Source organism: Danio rerio, chromosome 3 (assembly GCF_052040795.2).
Source record: "Danio rerio strain M-AB ecotype USA chromosome 3, GRCz13ab, whole genome shotgun sequence".
In the NCBI taxonomy this organism is placed as follows: domain Eukaryota; kingdom Metazoa; phylum Chordata; class Actinopteri; order Cypriniformes; family Danionidae; genus Danio; species Danio rerio.
Window position 1 is genome coordinate 24699353 of NC_141023.1, and position 23405 is coordinate 24722757.

A 23405-nucleotide genomic window follows, 5' to 3' on the forward strand; every position below is an offset into this window, starting at 1 on the left:
AAAAGAACCAACTAAGTCAACATAACAAGCCTTAATTGTGGAGTCTGATTTTTTTCAATTCTGCATTTTTATAGCTTTATTAAATTGACAGTTCTTAAACATTTGGTAACATATGATTTGCAATTCTTCATCTCCTTAAGGCCACAATGAAAACTGAAAAATAACTAGCAGCAGCTTCATGTGACTACAGATCTACTGACATCAGACTCTCCATTCAATTCCTTAACTGAGGAATAAAAAAGTGAACAATTCATGTTTTTCCTCTTATCACATTCCAAGTGTTAATATTCAACAGGACAAAGGGGAACTGTTGCTAAACTACAATTGATTTCCTCAAACACAATGTTTAAGCAGAGTTTAATGTGGTACAAAGGGCATTGTGTGATCATATAATGAATCATCTTCTCTTTCAATTATTAACAAAGAGGTTGGCAAATATGCTGTACATTTAAAATGATATTTACATTGTGTAACAGCTGCAAATCTGCTTATAATGATTTCTGAAGGACCACATGACACTGTATTAATCATACTTTAAATCACAGAACAAAATAGCAGTTTAAAAATAACTAGAAAACTGTAGTTTTAAATTGAAATAATATTTCAAAATATAACTAGTTACATTTTTCTATCAAATACAAGCAGCATTAAATAAAACATGCTAAAAGTATAGAACCAGTCTTATGCTGTTTTGTTGGTCTTAAACATTCTAAATTAATACTAATAGTAATACTAATAATAATACAACAACTACTACTACTACTATTACTACTACTACTACTAATAATAATAATAATAATAATTCCATTAATTAACAGTTGTAAAGTGTGATTCATATGTGTTTTTTATTTATTTATGCTTTTAAATTGCATTATTATTGGACCTTATAATCTCTTTCAACGATATGATGCTGAACATTTTTTTAAAAGAAACTTTCTGACATTTTTAGTAGTTGATTATATAAATAATACAAAAACTGCATAAATAGGCTTCCAGTACTTTTTCTGCTGTTCAAATGATCTCATCCAATGTACTGGATCAAAATACTAAAATGTCAATAAAAGTCACAATGCTAAACTGTAGAGTTAAACGCACATTTTTTTTAAGTTGTTGAAGTCCTTGTAATGAAAAAAAATTATATTGGAAAAATGTACAAAACATACTTTTTAAGGTATATATATATATATATATATATATATATATATATATATATATATATATATATATATATATATATATATATATATATAGTTTGCATCTATAGTTTAGGGCGTATAATTCTTTTTGGGTACAAAATTTTACACCAAGAACTTACTGTAGGTACAGTCATACACTCACTGGCCATTGAATTGACATTAAATGCTGTTGGTGCCAGATGGGGTGGTCTTAGTATTTAAAAAAATGCTGATCTACTTAGATGTTCACACACAACCATCTCTAGGGTTTAAAGAGAATGGTGGGGAAAAAAAAGAAAATATCCAGTGAGCGGCAGTTCTGTGGAAATGGCTTGTTGATGCCAGAGGTCAGAGGAGAATGGCCAGACTGGTTTGAGCTGATCGAAAGGCAACAGTAACTCAAATAACCACTCGTTACAACCGAGGTATGCCGAAGAGCATCTCTTAACGCACAACACGCCCAACCTTGAGGCTGATGGGCTACAGCAGCAGATCACACCGGGAGCCACTCTTCCCAGCTAAGAACAGGAAACTAAGACTACAATTTGCAAAGGTTCACCAAAATTGGACAATAGAAGATTGGAAAAACGTTGCCTGTTCTGACAAGTCTCGATTTCTCCTGTGACATTCAGATGGTAGGGTCAGAATTTGGCATCATTAACATGAAAGAATGGATCCATCCTGCCTTGTATTAACAGTTTAGGCTGGTTGGGGTGTAATGGTGTGGAGGATATTTTTCTTTTTTCAGAATAAAAATATCTTTCAGATTTTCTTGGCCAGCAAATCTGCAGCAGCTGTGTGACGCCACCATGTCAATATGGACCAAAATCTTATTATTTCCAGTACCTTGTTGAATCTATGCCATGAAAGATTAAGGCAGTTCTGAAGGCAAGGGGGGTTAAACTCGATACTAGTCAGGTGTACCTAATAAAGTGTGAGTGTAGATTTGTAACCCTTGGTACAAAATTGTACCTCCATTTTACATATTTTTTTAGACAGCGAGTTAGAAAAATATTAGCTAATATCGGTTAATTATCCTCTTTTTTTCTCAACACATAAAACATTGATTTATCAGGATGTTTTGTGTGTTTTTACATGTTGATAAGCATTAGTGCTGGATCTAAACCACCACACAGTCAAGATGACGGGCATATTTTGTAGTGGTCTGAGCTTGAGATGATGTCATATAACCTGACTGTCTGCTTAGCTTCTGGTCATGTGGAAAGCTGAAGGTCTTGTTTTGGGTATCATTACTCAGGAAACGCAGATAACAGTTACTACAAAACATTGGTGTTGCGACATGCTGCCAGGTAAGGTGTGACTTCACAAACATCTGAGTTTATGAATAGAGCAGAGATACTGCAATAGTGAGATGGGGTGTGGACGAACACATATTTGTTCTTGATTCTTCCACCTTGAACAATAGTGATTTGTTATTTCTTTACACGACTCCAGCATATACTAAAGGCTTGGAATCATTTATTTCACATTGCTAAAATAAACAACATGCAAATAAACAACATGCAAACTGCTTGAACAACTATATAAAATGTTTGATTAAGCTTTTTATAGCTGTTCAAGCTGTTTGTGTTTTTAGATGACACAAATCTTTTTTTTTTTGGCACACTTTAATTTGCGCTATTAACAATTCATTACACATATTAACAACATCCAGCCTTTTTTCATGTGGAAACGCAACTATTTTACGTTTTATCAGTTTAGTGGTTAATTCACACAAATTTAGACGAGTTCAGTCGAACAAAAAATTTACAACTTTATAAACCCAACCGTCATTGGAGGATGAGCAAATCATACTAAATTGTACGATTGAGATCATACGAATTAGCCACATCGATAATATTTTGATTTGCTGCATATGAATAGTTGGTAGTTGGGTTTAGGTAGTCGGTAGGTATAGATTAAGATCATACTTTTGAAGTACTAATAAACAGATAATAGCTTAATAATATGGTGAGAAGCAAGTAGTTCAATATAAATACACAATCTCAAATTCTGTTGCAACATTCATATGGCCCAGAGTCAGAATTTGGTGAAAACCAGGGCTTTTCAAAGTCCTAAAGCGGGACTCTGTTTTAAAGGAAACCTATGATGAAAATCATCTTTTGTAAGCTGTTTGGATAGAAATGTGTGTACGTATATTGTGTCTACAGTCATATTGAGGTGATATAAACATAATAATTCTCTTTTTTATTAAATAAAATTTTAAATAAGATCCCTCCCATTTTGAGGCCCACTGCAACGTGATGTAGGAATGTGGTTTTCCCGCCCACTGAATTGATTGATCAGTTCAGCTCTCTGTGATAAACAATCATCATAAATAAGATCAAGAATGAGTTTTACTACGTTTTTAAAATGGTCCCGACTCATCATCGCAGAAAGGCTCTCAGAAAGACACCACAACAGATACATCAAATAACCATTGGGAAAGTTCTTACTGTAGTATTTCTCATAAATCTGATAGGGGTTTTGAGCTGAAACTTTACAGACACATTCTGGAGACACAAAAGACTCATATGAAATCTTGAAAAAGGAGTAAAATAGGTGCTCAATATAATTGTGGCTGCGCAATATTAGGGAAAATATAACATTGCAATGTTTTGTTTTTCTGCAATATATATGGCGATAAGAAATGAACATACTTTCTTCAGATGACTTGAATAGCTGTATTTGAGAAGTATTCATAATTTTAGATTGAATAGGATGATTTGGTATGACTGAAAAATGTGCATTAATGAAATAGATTCATTCTGGATAGTTTTCAGGTACAGAAATGGATAAATCATATGTAAATAAATAACACTATTATTTTTTATTGTACAAAAATGTATTATGGTTACTGCTGTTATGATTTCTTGTGCACAAATGCACTTAAACACAAGCCTTAAAAATGAAGCGAACAAGCAAATTAAAAACGTTCACTCTATTGAGGTTAAATTTTGCAATGGCTCCTCAATGTTCTGAACCGCGCTTGCGGAACAACTATAATCACAATCGTATTTCCTAAAGGATGAATAAACTTAAACTAAACTGACATTGCAGAGCCTGCAATGTGATTCTTGCATACTGATACATTGCGATATCGATGCTGAAACATAATATTGTGCAGTCCTACATTCAACAAAACATTTATGATAGAGACTATAGCCACAATGTCAACTTCTTGCTAGAAATGCCATCAAAAGTGGAAACGTTGGTAAAAAATATTGCATTTACACATAAATTGACACCCATGTGGCTCTTTGAGATGCCACATCATTTTTTAGCTCAACTCAGAAATGAAACACACAGAATTGAGGGATATCGAAGACATAGAAGAGTGAGGAGGACACATCTATGCTGCCTTCAAATTTCAGTTAGAAATTTGAAGATACCATTGGGGACAGGAAGCAGAATTTAAAAATCGGATGTGACGTAATGCCTTCCTACCTTTAAAACCCCATGCAAAACACAACATCAAAGCATGAACTCATCCTGTCTTATCAGTCTACAAAACAGTAGTTGTGGTGTAATGGTGTAGAGGTGTTTTCTTAGCCCATTTTTGTACCAACTGATCATCATGTCATCTTTATGATCACTGTTGCGTGTGGCGTTCACTCCTGCCATTAATAATTACTTTCAATTGATCTTGTTTGTCCTTTTCCCTTTTCAGTTTTCTATTGGTTAATCTGGTGGCGTCAGGCCTTTAAAACGAACGGAAGCGGACTTCTACGGCCTCCTCATTCCTCCACGTCACCACAGGATTTGACGGCTTTATTGTTGTGTTCTCCTTTATGCTTTCCTTTTGATATTTGTTTGGAGTGGGGAGCTCCAACCTGCTTTAGGTTTGTTTGGTTGTTCTTTATTATGTTGTTGGGCTCCCCATCTCTTGTCAATTTGGATTGTTTTGTTGGTTATGTTATATTAATAAATAATTTAGCTGGAGAACTTTGGCCGTTGTTTATTATGTTACGTTGTCTTTTGGTCACGAGTCTTATTTAAGTTAGGGACCGTAACAATCACAATGAACCATCTTTACTCAAATGAGCTTCACATTCACCACATCTCAACCCAACAGAGCCCCTTTGAGATGTGCAGAACAAGAGATTCACATCAATTAAGAGCAGCAGTCCAATATGCTAATCACGTCAATATAGACTAAAAGCACCTTGATGAATTAATGCACAAGAAAGTTCAGTCATGAAACTATACTGGGTGTGTCGGTTGACAAGCATATCTAATCTGCTCAGCAATGTCAGCAACTATGGCCAGAGTTGAGAAATTACTTTTGAAGGTGATGCATTACAATATTGAGTAACTCCCTCAAAAAAGTAACTAGTTGCATTACTTAGTTACTTTTTATGGCAAGTAATGCATTTTGTTACATTTGTGTTACTTGTGTTATTCTGACCTGGCTGAAGCTTGGTCTCTTACAGAACTTGTAGGTTTTTTAATATTTCTTTTATTAATAGAGGAGCTCTGCAATTAACAATGACAGTAGAAACGTAGATTGACCGGTAAATTGAGAGCTTTGCCTTTAGGCTCAGCTCCTTTACCAGAATGGACTGATACATCGACCGTATTACTGTTGCTGCTGCACCAATCCACCTGTCAATCGCACGTTCCATCCTTCCCTCACTCGGGAACAAAACCCCAAGATACTTGAACTCCTTCACCTGGTAAGAACTTTCCTCCAACCTGGAGATAGCAAACCATCTTTTTCCGGTGGAGCACCATGGCCTGGAACTTGGAGGAGCTGATTCTCATCCCAGCCGTGTCCCCAGTGCGTGCTCCGGTTTCCCCAACAGTCCAAAGACATGCAGTCCAGGTAAATTGGGTAAGCTAAAATTGTCTTTATGATAGTGTATGGGTGTTTCCCAGTGATGGGTTGCAGCCGCAAGGGCATCCGCTGCATAAAACATATGCTGTATCAGTTGGTTCATTCTGTTGTGGTGACCCCAGAATAATAAAGGAACTAAGCTTAAAAGAAAACGAATGGATGAATGAATGAATGAAACAGCAAAAATTCTTCTTTTCCCAAGTGAACTGATTTTTGCTGTTTATAATGAATACCTTGCCCAAAAACACTGACACATTATTAAGGTACTAATGAGCACCTTTTGGTTGACTTTGAAATAATAATAATTTAGTTTGAAGCAATGTTTGCTACTTTTGTATTTTTGTTTTATTAGTTAAGCAAAATGACTGTCCATTGAGACTATTCTCTTGTCCTTTTCTTCAATGCATTGAAATGAATGAGAATACTTCCTTTGCAGAAATTAAAGGCTCTTGCCTGCTATCCTGATCTGTCTATTCCCGTGGGGAGTACATCTCTCATTGATCGTGTGATTCAGCGTTACTTTGTTAAAGGAGAAAGGGTTGTGTTTAACTGAGCTTGATCTCTCTCAGGGTTTTTTCCTTCACTTTTGTCAATCGGTGAAGTTTGTTCCCTGTCACTGGCTTGCTTGGTTTGGGATTTGTAAAGCTACGCATCAATAGATTTGCTCTTCTGTGTTTAGACTTTCAGCAGTGAAAATTAAAACCACACTGAACTGAACTTCAACTCTGAAAACTGGACTGACACATTTTCAATTAACTAGAACTTCAATGTTAAGCTGCTTTGACAATCTACATTGTAAAAGTTCCGTGCCCTGTTAAACATCATTTGAAATATTTAAAAAGAAAAAATAATAATTCTGACTTCAACTGTATGTTATATTTGCAGCAGCAGCAGCCGTGTGTCATTCTCAGACAGCATGACTGTGAATATACTGGCTGTAGCAAGTCTCAGTGCTCTGTACCAATAATCAAAAGCAGAATATCTATGCCACTGAGACATCAACATCGCCATATACCTATATTAATTTACCCTACTACATCTCTCTGAGAGTTGTAACAACATAAATGAAAAATTAAGGCAGCTCCTCCTCCATGACCATGAATGCAGAATAAACTATAAAGCTGACCACCACTCTCTATTATCACTTCCTATTTCAGCAAGTGTAAGCATGCATGTGTGTGTGTGTGTGTGTGTGTGTGTGTATGTGTGTTTTCCTTCACAGGGCACCAATGCCAGGGGCACAATGACTCCTTTTTTCTGCCAGGCTCCCCCTCTTCCAATTCTCAAATGTCAACTTTTTTCTGAGTCTGTACAAAAGCGCTCTTCTCTTAGTTTGGGAACACACACACACACCGATGCAGGACACCCGCAACCTCCAATGCTATATAGAGGAGGAGGGTTACAGTTAAACACACAGATAGTTTGCCTCTATGAAAACAATGCTGGTCATTTCAGGGGCAGCAGAACCACTTAAATCTAAACAAATCATGTTTGGCAATGCAATAGTTGCAGCTTTGAAGAGGAGAGTAAATTGTGTATAGCTAGGCTGATCTGAATACTTGCTAGGGGGTTCCCAAGCACAAACCAGAGATTGTTGAGAGTTCAACCAGAGATCTGTTGAACTGCATCTCAGTGTTCACAAACACTGCAGAAGACGGATTGGAATCTGCATGGACCCAAGATTCTCACTGAAATCAGTCAAGTTTAGTGAAACAAAAGTAACGGTTTGTGGTTACAGTCAATATGGGGGTGTGCGAGAGATCTGCAGAGTGGATGGCAACACCAACACCCTGAGGTATCAAGACATTTGTGCAGCCCATTACATTACAAACCACTAGAGAGGGCAAATTCTTCAAGAGGATAGTGCTCCTTCTTACACTTCAGCCTCACATCAAAGTTTCTGAAAGCAAAGAAGGTCAAGGCGCTCCAGGATTGGCCAGCCCAGTCACCAGTAATGAACCTTATTGAGCATGTCTAGGGTAAGACGAAGGAGGAGGCATTGAAGATGAATCCAAAAAATCTTGATGAACTCTGGGAGTCCTGCAAGGATGCTTTCTTTGCCATTCCACATGACTTTATTAATACGATATATATCCTGAGTCTCCTTGGTTGTGTTTTGGATCACTGTCTTGCTGAAAAGTGCACTGTGGTTTCATCTTCATCTTCTTATAAAGTAGATGTTGGACTAAAGCAGATAATATTCATTTACAATGACAAAGAGCAGAGGTTTGCTGAAAAACTACTGAGAGATTTCAGCTGCTGTCTGGGATTTTACTGCCTTTCTACAAGCTCTCTTTCTTCATGTGTTCAATACTTTTTCCTGCATCCTTTCTTTTTATTACAATATCATTTATAAACTAGTTAGATTTGTTTTGCTTGCATATATAAATTTCTGTGGTGGTTACCAACATCCGGGGAAAATATCAAGTCAACAGTACCTTTAAATATGTTTTCTGGGAAAAATCGTGACATGTTCAATACTTACTTCCCCGCTGTATATATAGTTGATAGATAGATAGATAGATAGATAGATAGATAGATAGATAGATAGATAGATAGATAGATAGACAGACAGACAGACAGACAGACAGACAGACAGACAGACAGACAGACAGACAGACAGACAGACAGACAGACAGACAGACAGACAGACAGACAGACAGACAGACAGACAGACAGACAGACAGACAGACAGACAGATAGATAGATAGATATAGTAAAACTCATGATGTCATATTAATAATGTTCACAGCACAAACATAAATAACTATAAATAACGAATACTTCCAGCAACAGTAATAGCAATGCTCACTTTAACAAACAATACCAAGTTTTTGACTTCTGCCTAGAAACCCAAATTCAGAGCATCCGGACTTGATAAAAGCTACAGACATACTCTTCATGCACATAAGCCAGTGATCCAGAAAACAGAAAGAGGGTAAAGAGCTGGCATATCTGATCCTCTGATTTATCACTGGATGATGTGAATCCATTTAAAATAAAATCACCAAGTAGAACAGCAGAAATGAAAACCGGTCCAAAAGTCACAGCCAGAAGTGTATTGTTTAAGCAGGTGTTTCCTGAATAGATGTTCACACTAGTTTCAAAATAAAAATGAAAGAGACTAGCTGGTTCACAATTTCCTGTAACTTTTACTTGTAGGAACCATTTGCCTTTGCATGAAAGTTTGATTATGACAAAGAGGATCTGATTGTTCAGGTGTTGAGAATAATGTACTTCCGTAATGAAATACACACTGGGCACATTTTGGAACTCATTACAAAACAACTGCAGCCAAGTTCAGAGTTTGGCTTGCACAAATAATGCCTTTGCAAATGCAAACACTGCTTAATGTGTCAGTAAAACTTGCACATTACATAATTGAGGCATTTCTAACTTTTTAACAACAGAAAAGTGCACTGTTGACTTCAGTGAAGCGTTTAAGATTACGCAAGACAACAGAGGCAATTAATGTAACTGTCTGGTGCAAATCATGTCTGACAAAGCGGTTTGGCCAAAATGCAAAGTAAACTGAACAACACCACAATACCAGTGAACATTTAGTGCCTAGTGATTTACACAATGCCACAATACACACTATATATTGCTTATGTACAAAATAAAAGGCGTTTTATTTTGTTCTATCGTTTATTTCATGGTGTCACAAAGAACAATATGGCGATATAACTTGAGAAACAGCATTGAGAGTTGCATCTGCTGTGTGCCAGAGTAGGTGACGGTTCATTCAGTTTTCCTTTTTATAGAATACATATAATAATGCACATTCTTCAACCTCTTAAAGCGACACTTCACCCACAAACAAGTCATGACAAGAACAGAAAAACTAGATTGGAAAAGATATCTGTTAAGGTGGATTTTGAAATATTGCAATGTAGGTAGATCACAAACATGATTTGGAATAGAAGTCTAGAGTATTTATAAAAATTTAACTTTTATTTGTCTTTTTAATATATTTTTTTCATATTTATTGTCTTTTATTGTTGCCTAAATTATGCAGTTAAAGTCCCTGAGAAACTACAATGCAAATTTTTGGTGCAGTAGGTGATTGTCTCCAGAAACATTTTTGTTATGCTGTTTGAAAGTCTCTTCACATTCTAATATTAATGATCAAAGTAAACGATCTAAAGGTATTTCTATTCTGGGTAAGGCATAAGACTAAAAAATGTTTATCCAATTAAAATTTACCAGGCCAACAATTCTGATAAGTAGCCCAAATTGTCTTCAACAAATTTAGATTTGAACATCTGCAGCCGTTCATGCAGATCCGTTGTTTGTATGTGCATGCGCACCACGTTGACTGCGGTAACAATAAATGAAGAATCAAAACCTTTTCAATTTCCTAATTCAATAATGTAGTTACTTTTGCAAGCTAGAGGAAGGATGACACCATGGCTAAAGTATTTCTTTTACACAGGTGATGTTCTGTTTTAAAACCATTTTAATCATGCAAAGCTTATGTAGATTGTGTTGTTTTAAATGGGTTATGAGCACAGAAGTTTTGTTCAGCCACTAAAATCTTCCAGCAAACGATATCACAAGGACACTTTTACAACAAAGGTGCCCAGAATTGGGCCCATTGTAAGCTTTGATTTGGCCCATCTGAGAGGAGAGTGAGAATGATGGAGAGGGTTGAGGCAAATGCCTTTAACCCAGAGATCGTCTTTTCTAATTAGACGAAACCTTTTTTTTTTACATAACCTCTTTTGTTTTATTTCGGAGCTACAAAAAGCAAATTGAAATTAAATGCATAAATTTAATGTAAATAAATCTGATTTTTAAAAATGTCAATACTGTCACTAGACAGATAGAGAAGAAATCGGCAAGCAAATCAAGGCAAGCACTTGTGTAATGCTGATAGAATAAGATTGTATAATGAACTTAATACAATAAAAACAAAACAATGCAAAAAATACTGCATTAGTTAATATAAGGCAATGTTTTCTAGTCATTTTTAAATATTAAATAAATTAGAAAATTACCCATGGAAACTATATTTAAATTTGGCCCCCTAGCTTGAATCAAGTTTTCTCCTTGATAAGAAAAAGTTTGGGCACCTCTGTTTTACAACATTGATAATTCATTGATTTTCTTTTTGGCTTAGTCCCTTTAAACATTGATAATGTAGATTTTGATTTAGTTTAATAACAAAACAAAAGTAAACAGCGCTATTCTACCAAGCCTGCTTCACTGAGGTGAAGTTGGATTTACATTCACATTGGTTCACTTTTGAACACTGACAATCTGTGATGCGCTCCCTATATTGTTTACCATGCTACTCTGAATATTCGGTCTGAAACAGCATGCAAATAAGGCTTAGCGATAAGTGTAATTCCTGCATGCTGCCAGCCAAACACTAAGCATACTGTACAGTACTCGCTTTAGAACAAAGCACATGGGAGAGTAAGACCAGCGATCCTTACATGCATGAAATATTTCACATTATGACAAGTTTTGCTTGCTACACAACTGAAAATGTGCTATATATAATAGTTTTTCATTAGGAATTGTAGTATTATAAAGTACTGTAAAGTTTTCTATCTAGTGAACGACAGGTGTACACTGACAAAATTTGCATTGAGACGATATAAACATCGAATGCTTACTGTTCATTACTTCCACCTAAATGAATCAACGATTTTTTCCTCATCACCTCATACTTCAGTTTCTCATCATCACATCTTCTGACCATTCAATTGCTCTTTGGTATCTGGTATGTCCCACCCCCTCAAACGGTTCTCATTTGCTTTTCATTTGGTGCGCTTGAGCTCAATCACTCTCACTGAAAGAGCGGTGATGAAAACTTAACGCTATTGGCTGTTTTTTAAAAGAAAGAGCAGCCACTGCAACTATTTCCCACTCGGTCTTCATGTTTGAGTTGAAATTAGGTCACACATCAAACAAATAACTGCACATGTGAAAACACTTCACATGATTTTATGCAAATTTATCTCCAAATAATAAATTAGATTTATAAGCACTTTAAAAAGGTCATTCTCACCTTCATGAGTACTGAGGTTTGTTAGAACCACAATAATGCACCAACACATATCAAACATGTTCATATAGACCAGGGATGTCAAACTCAATTCCTGGAGGGCCGCGGCCCTGCACAGTTTAAATCCAACCCAATTTAAACACACCTGATCAAACTAATTGAGTCCTTCAGGCTAGTTTGAAACCTACAGGTGAGTGTGTTGGAGCAGGATTGGAACTAAACTGTGCAGAGTTGCAGAGTTTGACATCCCTGATATAGACTGATGGGAAAATCTCTGTTTGTGTACCTTTTATTGCATTGAGGGGATTAAATATAAAGATATCTATACACAATTGTGTGTGTGTTTGTGTTATTATTAAAACACATTGTCAGTGTTGCGGAAAAGTTCCTTTAGAAAGTAATACATTTCAATATTGAGTTACTGTCCAAAAAGTAACTGGTTGCGCTACTTTTGGGGTTACTTTTCCATTAATTTTTCTGACCTAGGTGAGGCTTGATTTCTTCAGGGTTCTTACACCTTTTCCAACTTCAAATTCCAGCACTTTCAAGGTGCATTTATATGCTTTTCCAGCACCTAATAACCACGGTTAATTCTGTTTATTTATGCTGTATGTACTTTTTCACATTTAAATCCATTGTGCTATTTTAAAAAACACAATATGACATTTCAACTTCAATTGTTGAGTACTTCAGAGCATAGATTTATTGGGATAGTTCACCCAAAAAATTATTAAAAATTAAATTAAATAAAAAGTTGTAATTGGATGAAGTATGTTTTTAAGTTTGGTCTCTTTCTACCTAAAGTTGATATCTCAAAAAATGAGCTTATAGTCAGATTTTGTTTGGGTGTAGTACCAAACTTTCATGACCAGTCGTTATTTTTTACAGTCATTGGTTTGGCGTTTCAGGTGCAAAGATGCATTCTGGGTGAATGTCTCCTAAATACATATGAAACTAATAGTGCTAAGACGATCTGAATTTGAATTGTGTTATTTTAAATTCTTAAAAACTTAAAACTTTATTTTTACATACCCAATATCTGCAGTCTTTGAATTCAGAACTCCCTAAAAATCTGAAGTTTAAAATTATGTCTAAAAAATTTGACTTAAAAAATTAGGTTGTCTTAAATTTCAGATGTTCAATAATCAAGTTAAGAAATACAAATTCAAAACATTTCTAATAGGACATAATCAGTTTTATTAACTTACAGTTGTTAATAAATAAATTTAACACCATTCAAATTCAGATTGTTTTGGCTTATTATTAGCTCCGTAAATACGCGCATGCAATGAACATTTTGCAATGAAAACTGATCACACGACAACAATTTATGCACTCGCACATATGCTCCCAAATATATTTTGAGGTCACATAGATAAAATCGTGTGCATATGCAACCAAAACAGTCACAATTTCGAACCCTGCTAATTTAAATTCAAGCAGGTTCAAGCACTTTGTCTAAAATCCAAGCACTTTTCTAACCTTGAAAACACTATATTAAAAATCAAGCATTTTTCAGGATTTCCAGCACCCGTAAGAACCCTGTTTATTTTCTTAACTTTCAGCATGCGACATATACTTTATTAAGCTTTAAAAAAAACACGTCAAAAAAATTATGTTTGACCCCAGAGCTATACATGCTGTATATACAAATTATAGATTATGCTATAATTTTAAAATCCAGCTATTTTTTAAAAAGCTAATGAGCTAAACTAAAAAGTAACTTGTACTGCATTTTTAAAAACTCAAATATTTTTACTTAAATTTTGAAAAGTAATATTATTATGAAACTCGCGTTGTTTTTAATGTGTTACTCCCAACACTGCACATTTTTCTATAATACTCCGATTAAGTCTTTACTGGAAGATTATCATTGGCTGAAAAACATTAGTTGTGCCAAGCTAATTTTCATGTTTGTGTGAACTATCCCTTTAAGCAGGTGTTTCCTCATCATGAAAACTTTTACATTCGTATGTTTATTAATTTCTCTTTGGCTTAGTCACTTATTTATCAAGGGTCGCCACAGCGGAATAAACCGCTGAAAACTTTTTCACTTATTTCGAAATAAAAGAAGAATCAACAAACGACATAATTCATTCATCACTGTTTTGTTTTAATACAAGTAACGTTAATTGTGTCCAAATGATTAAGAAGGCTAATCTCACATTTACGGTAGCTTTTAAAATGAACGGCATATCTTTGGTTAAACGTCCAATTACCTCAATAACAAACAGGATTTAACAGCACGTCAGAGTAATATTGTTTTATCCCTTCATACACATTCAGGAAGACATTAAACTTTTTCAACACGCCAAAGAAAATAATTTTGTGTGTTGTGCACTTAACATCGTGCACTGTAGTCTATAAAACTAGATATATTCCACCTAAAATTAAAGTAAAAATAAAGAAAACCTACATTTTTAATTAGCATTTCTGGAGATCTCCTGCAGCTTTCAGAATAGTTTGGCACAATATTCATGTTGATTAATTTAATTAATTGTTACTTGCACCTACCATTACTTAAATCAATCTTCCTGCTCTCTGTACTGACATCCATCCCTTATTTTGTAACACGTTACAGCCTAATTACTCTAGATTCACACGAAGAAGCGTGAAAGTAATCATTGTTCAAAAAGCCATTTAAACAAACCTGACAGCTTTTGAAGTGATTAACAATAACGTGCAACACAAAATCCTCAGAAAACTCAACAAACTCACACTCCAGCTCAACACTTGTTCGCAGTATCTTACCTGACAGACAGGTATGACCTTCCCATGCTGCTCCTCCTGCATGTGTCCGTCAGTTCGTTTGTCTTCAAAGCATGTAGCGTTCCTGTTCACTCCTGGCAGCTGCCCGACTTCATTCGCACAAGTAACCAAATGAACGCGACTTCCTTGTAGGTAAAAAAAAGTTGAACTCACACACCCACTCACTCCTCTTTCTCATAAAAACGTGTTCTCATTTGATGTGCTTCAGTTACTAGCTTTAGTTTGCAGTATAAGGACAAATAGGTCTGGTGTACTGCTTACGCATGTACGCTCAGAAATAAAGGTACAAAATCGGTCACTGGGGTAGTAGTACCTTTTTAAAAGGTACACTTTTGTACATCAGAGGTGCACATTAGTAACTTTAGGGTTCACTCTTGTATATTTAGGTTCATGTACACATTTGTACTAATGTACCTTTAAGAACCTGTCAGGAACAAAAATGTACCTTTTGAAAAGATAGCACCTCAGTGATAGACTTTGTACCTTTATTTCTTAAAGTGTAACGTAAAAATAACATTCAAGACCATTGTTTATAATCTTGCTAATCTGGTTAAGAAAATTTTCAAAAGTGGTATATAAATGGTCTCTAACTTAATTCCTTGAGAGCCACAGCTCTGCAGTTTAGCTCCAACCACCTACAACTACAAGTCTCTAGTAGTCTTGAACACTTTGATTAGTTGGAGCAAACTGTAGAGCGATAAAGAGCTTGTCTCTTGCTAAGCTTTCTAGAAACATCTGTGCAGGTATGTTGAGGTAAGATGAACCGAGTTTTGAGCACCCCTGATATAGTGTGTATATCGTAAATCTCATACTCAATTCCTGGACGGCCACAGCTCAGCAATTTTTTCTCCATCCCTATCAAACAAGGCTGATCCAACTAATTAAGGTGTTCAAGAGTCATGTTGGATCAGTCGTGTTTGATCAGGATTGGAGCAAAACTTGAGTTTTAGAAATTTAGTTCGAGACCTATGGTGTTTGTGTGCATTTAAATATAATGAAGTCAAACCATCTAATTTGTCTGTTTCCATGCAAATTTGTATTAAACCCTCAACTTAGGCACTGAAACTTTAAAAGTAGAAACCCCCTCTCACAAATTAATGCCAATACAGATTCCTTTAAAAGATATTCAAGTTTTATCTAATTGTGCACTTATATTTAATATGTGGGTGGGATGTATTTTTGTGCAACTAAATATACACTCACGCAAAAGTAATGGTGTTGGTAATAATTTATAAAACTTTTCATTATGCAGAAGTGTTTACATGCAAACCTTTTACAGAAGAAAACCTCCAAACTGAGAATAGTGAAAACACTACTGTTAAACAATTAACATTTTCCATTTAGCATCTACTCACACCTGGAATAAAGCAGAATAGTCACAACTAAAGCAACTGTATGGAGGCAACAAAAAGCATAAGCTATACGAACTTTAAATGGTTGCAGCATGAATGAACATACACAAAAAAAAAAGTGGTTTAATATTTTATTTGAGGACCATGCAATGACCATGAACGGCCTTTGACATTTACTCGTGTAGATCCTTCAATTACCTCTACATGGTACAAAATAACTTTAAGTTACTAATAAAAAAAATACAACTAAACAAAAAAAGGAAGGGGTGGAAAAAAAAAAAAAATTCCTGCACAGCAGACTTTGGGACACTTGAGACAGCATGTATGTTTTACAACCTGCTTTGAAGAAATAGATACATAAACGGAACAAGATTAAGATTACCAAATGAAAACTGCATTTACTGAGGGAACGCAGGAGGGGCCATGGGGAACTGCATGGTCTGTGGCATCTGTTGGGGGTTAAAAGGGAATGGTGGAGGGTGATTCATGCCATTCTGGACACCTCCTTGGTTGGGAGGGAACTGTTGGTTCTGATAACCTTGGTTTCCGTAACCCCCAGACTGATTGCCAAAGTTACCCTGTCCATTGTTGTTGTAACCCCCTCCGTTGAAGCTGCTACTACTGCTGCTGCTGTTGTTGTAACTGCTAGACCCGTTTTGCGTTTTGTTTCCAAACACCTTCTTTTGGCCGTAAGAGTCACCACCACTACGGTTGTCCTGGCTGTAGCTGCCGAAGTCCCGCCTGCTGCCAGAGTGGCGATCCCGGCGGTCATCCCTATACCCTCCACCTCGTCCTCCCCTTGAACGACCTGGAAGAAAAAACTAGAGTCAAGCTGGGATTGGCAAATAGATCTGGACCAGAGCCATACCCTTTAGAGGGGCTTGTAAAAAAGGACAGAACTTGTGGCAGTTAAACCACAGCTCATGTATCTCACCAATTGGATTTACCTCCTCTGTCTTCAGCCATTTGGATGAGCTTGGGGTTTATGGCTTGGTTGGCCTCTCGGAGGACTGAGACGAGGTCGTGAGCCTGTTTCATGTTGTTGGGCGTAAAGAATGTGTAGGCTGTGCCCGTTTTCTGACTGCGAGCTGTTCGGCCAATGCGGTGAATGTAGTCCTCAGAATTGTTGGGGTAGTCAAAGTTAATGACAAATTTGACGTCCTCCACATCTGTTAAGACAAAACGGGCGTGCCATGGCAGGAATAGTGGAGTGCGGGTGCACACCGCCATAGCAGCGAGGATAAGAGACGTTAGCAAGGGAAGCAACGAATGATAGGTCATCGACTTACCATGCTGAGGAAAGGATGGTTAAAAATCAGGACTTTAAGGATCCACATAATTAACATAGTCCTCTATTAAAAAAGTGACGAGACAAACTGCTGCATCTTGCCAAGACTCAACTTGCTCAAAAACGAGACCGATTAAGGGCTTAAATTTAAGGCTGACGCAAGCTTTCCAACCAACCGGTGCTCACTTGAAAGAAAATATGATTCTTTTTGGCAGGACTCGACATGACTGAAGCCAGCAAAAGAGGGCACGCATCGACCAGCCGGGTAATCGCATTCAGTGCGGAAGGCATGTGGATTAAAGCAACTGCTCTCGATGGAAAAAACGCTTAAATTTAAGTCAGCGCAGTTCCTATTGAGAAAATTCCCAGTCCTTAACTTAAAGTTCAACAGTCCAAAGCTGTTGCGCGAGAGCAGGACGCAAGTGCAGCCACCCAACGGCACCGCACTCCTCCGTGGTATGTCGCCCCATGGATTACGCCCCAATCACGGAGCTCCGACCACCTCTGAATGCAATTTGATTGGCTGGCAGACATACAGAACTCCACAGAGGAGCTCCTTACCCCCTCCTGGTGAACCTGGACGCGTCATGCCAAGGTCCTGCCTCCAAGACTCCACCTTCAGGTGAGAGGGGCTCAGAAAGGCACAGCAGTTAAAAGGAAACGGCAGAACTTTATAGAAAAAACACAATATGAAAATGATAAAGGACAGATTAAGATGAAATAACAAACCTAGTCCTCTGGAGGCGACATCTGTGGCAATTAGGATGGGCGCTTTGCCGTATTTAAATTCTGTTGAGGGAGTGAAAACTAGTTAGAACATGTTTTAAATCAAGGAAGATTAAAAATCCAAGATCTTCATAGCAGACCCTTACCATTGAGCACCCAGTCTCTTTCTTGCTGGTTCTTGTCTCCATGAATGCCCATTGCTGGCCACCTACATCAAAAAATAAAAATTATAATAAAAAAAAAAATTATAAAAATCACCATTTGACATTTGAAGCAATGACATCGCAAAGCAAAAAAAGCTTACCCATCCCTGCGCATCCGCCTAGTAAGGTCATCACACCTCCTTTTGGTCTCCACAAAGATAATTGTCTTGTTTTCCTTCTCGCTCATGATTTCCTCCAGCAGACGGATCAGTCTGAACAAAAAAAACAAAACATTTTTTTTAAATTCATGAATTCCGCTAACAGACATCAAAACCAGTAGCTTAAATATTCCTGGCACTCACTTGTCCTCTTTCTCGCCATCATTGCAAACATCAACAATTTGGAGGATGTTGTGGTTGGCACTGAGCTGCAGAGCACCAACATTGATCTGTATATACTCCTTCAAGAAGTCCTCAGCCAGCTGCCTCACCTCTTTGGGCCATGTAGCACTCCACATGAGTGTCTGTCTGTCCGGCTTTAGAAGGAAACAATTTAGTTTTAATTTAATGAGCTAGCAATTATAAAAATCTTTTACAATAAAATAATAATTTTGCATACCCTAATTTGGTCCACGATTTTTCGAATTTGTGGTTCAAATCCCATGTCAAGCATCCGGTCAGCTTCATCAAGTACAAGATATGTGCATCTGCGCAGATTTGTTTTTCCGGCTTCAAGGAAATCGATAAGTCTTCCAGGTGTGGCAATACAAATCTCAACACCTGAATTGGCAGAAAAAAAAACAAATTAGCCAGAGTACACCATTAAAAGCATTTCAAAAGTAAATAAGGTTTGATCCCACTCCTACCCCTTTCCAGATCCCTGATCTGTGGTCCTTTGGGAGCACCTCCATAGATGCAGGTGGACTTTATACGAGAAGCTTTCCCATACTCTGCTGCCACCTGCTGGACTTGCTGTGCCAACTCACGGGTGGGAGCCAATACCAAACACTAAAAAAAAAAAATAAACAAGACAATTAAACATGTTCATTGTAAGAAACTGATTCGGATATGCTTCACTTTACTGAACTTACAATGGGCCCATCTCCGTGCTCCAGGAATGGTTGGTGGTTTATGTGAACAATAGCAGGCAACAGGTACTACAGGGAATAACATTAAAAATCTCATTAAAACCAGTTAAAAATGACTCTGGGTCAGACAATTTAAGACATCATTGTTCAACAAACATACCGAGAGTGTTTTTCCAGATCCAGTCTGTGCAATGCCAACCATATCTTTGCCACTCAGTGCAACTGGCCACCCCTGAGCTTGGATAGGGGTTGGATCAGTCCAGTTCTGTTTAGTGATGACATCCATCACATACTCTGCAAATTTTTTTTAAAAGGTTTAGTTCAAACATAAAAAAAAAACACCATTTAAAAACAAAATTAATTTTAAACTTACTTGGAAAGTTGGCTTCATGAAATTTGACAATGGGTTTGGGACCGTCTCGACCCTTAACTGTGATCTCCTTGCTTCTCCTGTAGTGTTCAACTTCTTGCTGTAATACAAAAAAAAAAAAAAAAAATTAAATTTTAGGACCACCACAGCCCCTTTCAAAGTTTCTCAGATGAATTTTTATCAGTTATCATAATAGCATACTTCCTTGACCATTAAAAGGTGTCAAATTAAACGTTTTTGAAATTTATACCAAACAATCTATAAGTTTGTCACAATAACATGTTTAGTCTAGGGAGAAAACTCCATGTTTCTTTACAAAGTCAGATCACCAACTACTGGTCTGACATGAATATTACAGCATCTTAGGCCATTTTCAGTAAGCAAATATATTTTTCAGCACAAAAGCCCTTTAAAAAGGAAAAAACATTTACATTATATAATTGTCCCCTTAATCAGTGGCACTATATATATATATATATATATATATATATATATATATATATATTTTTTTTTTTTTTTCTTCTGTACACACGAATATATACATCTCTACACATATACATAACATACACACAATAAATGAACAAAAAGGGCCCTTATTATGGTTTACTTACAGCTGACCTCCGAGCAACATCAGGATTCTCTTGGTAGAAGTTCTTTTCAAACTTGGGGAGCTCATCCAGGTTCCAGTGCTTTTTCCGCAGACGGTCACCTGGATTCCCAAACTTCTTAGCTGGAGGCGGTCCATTTCTGCTGCCTCCAAAACGTGGTGGTCCACTGCTGTAACTACTATCAAATCAAAAGAGAATGTCATTTAAAATGGGGTTTTACTTGACCTATATAAATACAAAATTGTTTTTCTGTGCGTGGATCTGACATGGTAGAAAGAGAAAACGTTCAGTGAACTGCAATAACCGTTTGTTTATCCACAACGCACTAACAAAAAGCAGTAACACCATATTAAAGTAAACGTATATACGATGGCACATCCAAAGGGCTACAGATTAATAGCCTACGCAGTGAGGTTACTGTAATCTCCATTGGTACGCCATGGCAAGCGGTTAAAAAGGGACAGGTTTCATTTTTGCACTCAATACCTCACAAAAACGGCAATGCAAAAGGTCAGAAAAACACTATTGGTCTGAATAATGGATGACAAGGGCTCAGGTTTCGGTTCACATAGTGAGATCTTTTCTGCGCCACGTTTTAACAGAGCTGCCATTTTATTTCCTACCGGCAGGAGACAAAGAGGAAAAACCGGCCGGCATTTTAAAACATCAACCACATGGTAAAATGAGGCCTTTGAACGTTATAAAACCACGAAATTCGAACGGAGTTTCATATAAATCATGCCCTCGTCGACGTTCAAGATATTTTTTACACAATAAAGCACGAGACATTAGTTTACCCTCGAATTTCGTCGTGAAAACGGCCGCGCACCGAGTCATCGCCCTTACATCCTCACAAACACACTCGACAACACCCATCCACGCACAAAAAATTATTATAAAACTATTCAATTTATCGACGGATTCAATCGATTAACAAACACATCATTAAGTCAATGACACCAAATTATATTTTAATTATCAAAAATCTGAATTAGAAAATAAACGACCATCCTTACCCTCTGTCACGACCGCGGTCTCTGTCAGAATATCCAGGCATGTTTGTAACGTGAGATTTATAAATTAAAAGTTAAATAAACGGACGTTAAATATTTCTCCCTGTACGCGCAGTGATGGTGCCCGTGAACGCCGATCACAGCATGAACTCGCCGGGTTTTATAGGTAGAGGGTGAGACTTCCGGAAAACCGATGACGTCTTTCTGACGTACGTAACGCGTGCGCGTTCTCGTAGCAGGACACGCGCTTTAGGTTTTAAGATTAAAACTATTATTTTATTGCAAAATTCAAGTTGAACTCACAAAAATATAGCGGCATTACCTCAGTCAATTGCAGTAATTCATCTAGTGGTGTTTCGGTGCTAATAAGAATACATTAATGCTACATTAATGTTACATGTCTAAACAACAACAAACATGGCAGCATGCTAGCACATTTTGTACTTTTCCAGTGTCGGTAGTGACCAGTACTAACCCTTATTTAAAATTCGTCTGTATCTACAGTTCAGCGCTTTTAAACCATTTTAACCTTCTTGACATCAATTCTGCCTAAGTTTGAAGAATTGTCGTTTTTTAAAAAAAAATACTTTTTCGACAAAACAATATTTAATCAGCAACTTTTCTCATCGAGTAATGTTATGTATGCACAAACACACATAGGCCTACATACAGCAGCAGCTCCAGCGTTATGGATGTGACATTTGCAGTAACAACTTTAGACATAAATTCACATGGAAAGTGAATGTTAACATTACTGAAACATCTGTTTATATTTTCCAAAACAGTTAACCACAGAGTTATGGGATAAGAAAAATATCAATCTGTAAACATGTTTTATATTTTAAATGAGGAAAGTAGCTGAGTTATAGATGTGACCACAAAGTGAGTTTCAGTGTATAACACGATTCATAGAAATTCTGTGAATTAAACTGCACAACCCAAAATAAATAATGCGAATCAAAAGGATAATAGTTGGCTCACTGTAGAACAAACATGACTGGTTTTATTTTATTTGGCATTTATGAGGAAAAAGCTTCATTATGGATGTGACAGATGTGAAATTAGCACTTGTGTTACTTTTGTAAATCAAATATGGTTGTTTGAAAACACAAAGACCTTTTTAAGTGTTTTTACAGTTAATAGATAAAATACAAGCTTAAGCAAACTACATAGAAATACCTTTTCACTATTTTTCTTATAGATTGGGTTGACATATGCATGAAATTGCTCGAAATTTTCCTTTTTGGCTTATATGCCCTTCATTAATATGGGGTTGCCATAGCAGAATGAACCGCCAGCTTATTCAGCATATATTTGATCCCATCACTGGGAAACATACACACACACACACACTCACCCACACACCACAAACAATTCAGCCCACCCAATTTACCTAAATGTCTTTGGACTTGTGGGGGAAACCCATAAACCCTGGTTCGAACCAGCGACCTTCTTGCTGTGAGGCGAACGTTTTACCCACTGCACCACCATGCAGCCATACAGACAATTTTATATTACCCAATTCACCTTTAGCGCATGTCCTTGGATTTGTGGGGGAAACCGGAGCATCTACAGGAAACCTACGCGAACACTGGGAGAACATGCAAACTCCACAAATAAATGCCAACTGATCCAGCCGAGGCTTAAACCTGCAACCTTCTTTCTGTGAGGTGATCTTGCTACCTACTGCGCCACCATGCAGCCGTAATTACTCACATACACATATAAATATTATATTGATCTAACTCATTGAAGATTAGCTCCCAATTACAGGAGCTAATTAAACCCACGTGAACGCAGGGAGAACATGCAAACTCCACACAGAAACGCTGAGGCTCAAACCAGCGACCTTGCTGTGAGGCGACAGCACTACTGTCACTGAGTCACCTAGCTCAAAAATGAACAAATAATTGTAATGTTTTTGAATACATACACACACACACACACACACACACACACACATATATATATATATATATATATATATATATATATATATATATATATATATATCAGATTAG

General features: G+C 36.8%; 3 protein-coding genes across 4 annotated transcripts in view; 1 reads left to right on the top strand and 2 right to left on the bottom strand.

Annotated features, from left to right (window-relative positions):
- mgat3a (beta-1,4-mannosyl-glycoprotein 4-beta-N-acetylglucosaminyltransferase a) overlaps positions 1-14898 on the bottom strand; it is a 33462-nt gene extending 18564 nt beyond the window's left edge. The window contains 1 exon segment of the mRNA NM_001020649.2: positions 14780-14898. The gene's annotated coding sequence lies outside the window, so the exon portion shown is untranslated.
- Positions 1-23405, top strand: part of LOC147845623 (uncharacterized) — an 807608-nt gene that overhangs the window by 623269 nt on the left and 160934 nt on the right. The gene's annotated exons all lie outside the window — the stretch shown is intronic.
- On the bottom strand, positions 16008-21563 carry ddx5 (DEAD (Asp-Glu-Ala-Asp) box helicase 5). Of its 2 annotated transcripts, none has more exons than NM_212612.2 (13): positions 21388-21563; positions 20375-20549; positions 19767-19863; positions 19554-19687; positions 19397-19462; positions 19172-19313; positions 18925-19085; positions 18669-18841; positions 18468-18578; positions 18310-18371; positions 18167-18226; positions 17097-17318; positions 16008-16957 (listed from the first exon to the last, which is right to left on the bottom strand). In NM_212612.2, the coding sequence occupies exons 1-13, from the start codon at positions 21426-21428 to the stop codon at positions 16548-16550; spliced, it is 1854 nt and encodes a 617-aa protein (NP_997777.2). In that variant the 5' UTR covers positions 21429-21563; the 3' UTR covers positions 16008-16547. The 2 variants fall into 2 exon arrangements, with proteins under 2 accessions (NP_997777.2, NP_001296454.1); NM_001309525.1 differs by having other exon boundaries at positions 17084-17318.

Coding starts and splice junctions, on each gene's coding strand:
- ddx5 (NM_212612.2), bottom strand. CDS start 21,428: ATGCCTGGATATTCTGACAGAGACCGCGGTCGTGACAGAGG. Junction 20,550..21,387: donor GACCGCGGTCGTGACAGAGG/GTAAGGATGGTC, acceptor TTGATTTGATAG/TAGTTACAGCAGTGGACCAC. Junction 18,227..18,309: donor AAGAGACTGGGTGCTCAATG/GTAAGGGTCTGC, acceptor CTCCCTCAACAG/AATTTAAATACGGCAAAGCG.